This window comes from Octopus bimaculoides, chromosome 11, assembly GCF_001194135.2.
Source record: "Octopus bimaculoides isolate UCB-OBI-ISO-001 chromosome 11, ASM119413v2, whole genome shotgun sequence".
Lineage (NCBI taxonomy): Eukaryota > Metazoa > Mollusca > Cephalopoda > Octopoda > Octopodidae > Octopus > Octopus bimaculoides.
Genome location: NC_068991.1, coordinates 2734077 through 2736151, shown reverse-complemented (window position 1 = coordinate 2736151; position 2075 = coordinate 2734077). Strand labels below are relative to the sequence as shown.

Genomic DNA, 2075 nt, shown 5'->3' with positions numbered 1-2075 from the left:
CCTATCCACTCCCCCCTACTCTCTCTCCCCTTCTCTACTCCCTCTCCCTCTTTCTCCCCCACCTCCAGCTGTAACATCCTCCTTATACCACTGGGTCAAATCTGAGGGTACCCAAACAATGTCTATGTCTATTTGCAACTATAAAGGACCCTTAAACATTCAGCAAAAGCATGGTTGTAGCTATCGAGTGATGTTTACTCGTGACCCGTGAGTGATGACTGGCTGCATTCAGTTGTGGAGTTGAGTAAGATTTAGTTGCTATTTCTAACAACCCCAAGTGACCACACAGTGGTCCACCCAATTTGCTCAGCTCTCTCTCTCTCTCTCAATGTGTCCGATGTAGGTTTTGTTACTAATGTGTGTTCGTTTTTTTTTCCCAGGTGCATCAGAACCCGTTCACTGCATTGGTTTGTACCGTAATCAGATCATCTCTGCCACAGCAGGCAATAAAATTGGTGTCCACTCTTCCATTGATCGGCATGTGAGTATGAGAATTCACAAGAACCTAAAAGATGCATGGCATGTGTGTTTGTGTGTGTGTTTTATTGTATAGATTATGTCGTAATTGTAAGCAAGTATGACTATCCTATAAATTGTGTCATTCATTTTCAATCTTAGTGACAGGAATGACATCTGGCTGGAGAAAATCTGCCAAAATGAATTCCATCTGACCCATGCAAGCATGGTAAAATGAATGTCAGAATGATGGACTGACTACCCTTATTATAATATTACTCCCCCTCTTAGTTGAGGTGGTGGTGGTGGGGTCTTTGTCTTGCAAGATACTTGGTGACTTTACTGGTGCTGGTGTGGCATCAAAATTACCCAGTCCACTTTGTAGATTGGTTGGTGTTAGGAAGGGCATCTAGGCATAAAAACCTTGCCCAAGTAGACAGTGAAGCTTGGTACAGTCTTTTGACTTGCCAGTTCCTGTCAAACTATCCAGATTACACCAGCATGGAAAATGGGTACTAAAGGATGATGATGATATGTGTGTGTGATCATCATTTAATACTTATTTTCCATGCTAGCATGGGTTGAACAGTTTGAAAGGAGAGGGCTAATCACAACACTGTGCCAAGGTCTGCTGGCTGATTTGGTATGGTTTTTGTAGTTGGATGCCTTTCTCACTTTACAGAGTTTATTAAGTGTTCCTTGTGCAGCACCAGCACCAGTGAGGTCACCAAATAACTTGCCAGACAAAGACCCCGCTGAACTGAGAGAGGGGGTAGCCTTGAGGGAGGTGGCTTTGTGCCAAGTGATGAGAGGTTAGAGTATGAATAGAAAGACAGAAATAGATGCTTTGCAATAAAGGGGAAACATGCTACATCAGTGGAAGAGAGAGAGAGAAGATAATAGAGATGTGACAAGTATATATATATATATATATACACACACACCAACATGTGAGCTGTTAGAATCGTTAGCACGCCAGGAGAAATGCTTAGCAGTGTTTCGTCTGTCTTTATGTTCTGAGTTCAAATTCCGCCGAGGTTGACTTTGCCTTTCATCCTTTTGGAGTCGATAAATCAAGTACCAGTTGTGTACTGGGGTTGAGGTCTTGTACTTAGTAGAAAAGAATGTATGTATGCCCTGCTTGTGCCTACCCCCACCCCGTGCGCTCGCATGTACGTACACAGCCATACATTTTCTCGTGCATAATGTTGTACATTATATTTCTCTTTCCAGGCCAGCTACAGCAATACGAAACTCCACCCAGATACATTTAAAGGAGTCTTAGCAAGTATGGCAGTTCTTCCACTGAACAGGACGTTACTTCTGGGAGCTGACAACGGAGCTATCCAACTCCTCTGTTGAAAAATCAGTTTTAAAAAATGTGGGGGGGGGAAATACTCTCTCATGGACATAGTCCTGCTTTTATATGGGAGAGAGAGAGAGAGACATCTTTTATTAATTACCACTGCCACCACCACCACCACCATCATCATCATTTCATTATCATCATTATCATTATATAATAATTATTTGGGCAGTGGATGGCCAGAATTGGTTGACTGAATGAACAGAATAGCTTGTTACGCTCCATGTTCTGATTTCAAATCCCACCAAAATAC

The 2075-nt window shown here is 42.5% G+C and overlaps 1 protein-coding gene across 1 annotated transcript in view; it reads left to right on the top strand.

Annotated features, from left to right (window-relative positions):
- The window catches only part of LOC106884068 (WD repeat-containing protein 81), a 34111-nt gene extending 32042 nt beyond the window's left edge, over positions 1–2069 (top strand). The window contains exons 26-27 of the mRNA XM_014935286.2: positions 381–481; positions 1690–2069. Of these exons, the coding sequence (XP_014790772.1) occupies positions 381–481; positions 1690–1818 (230 nt within the window). The 3' untranslated portion in view covers positions 1819–2069. The remainder of the gene's footprint in view (positions 1–380; positions 482–1689) is intronic.
- Positions 2070–2075: the final 6 nt, after the last annotated feature.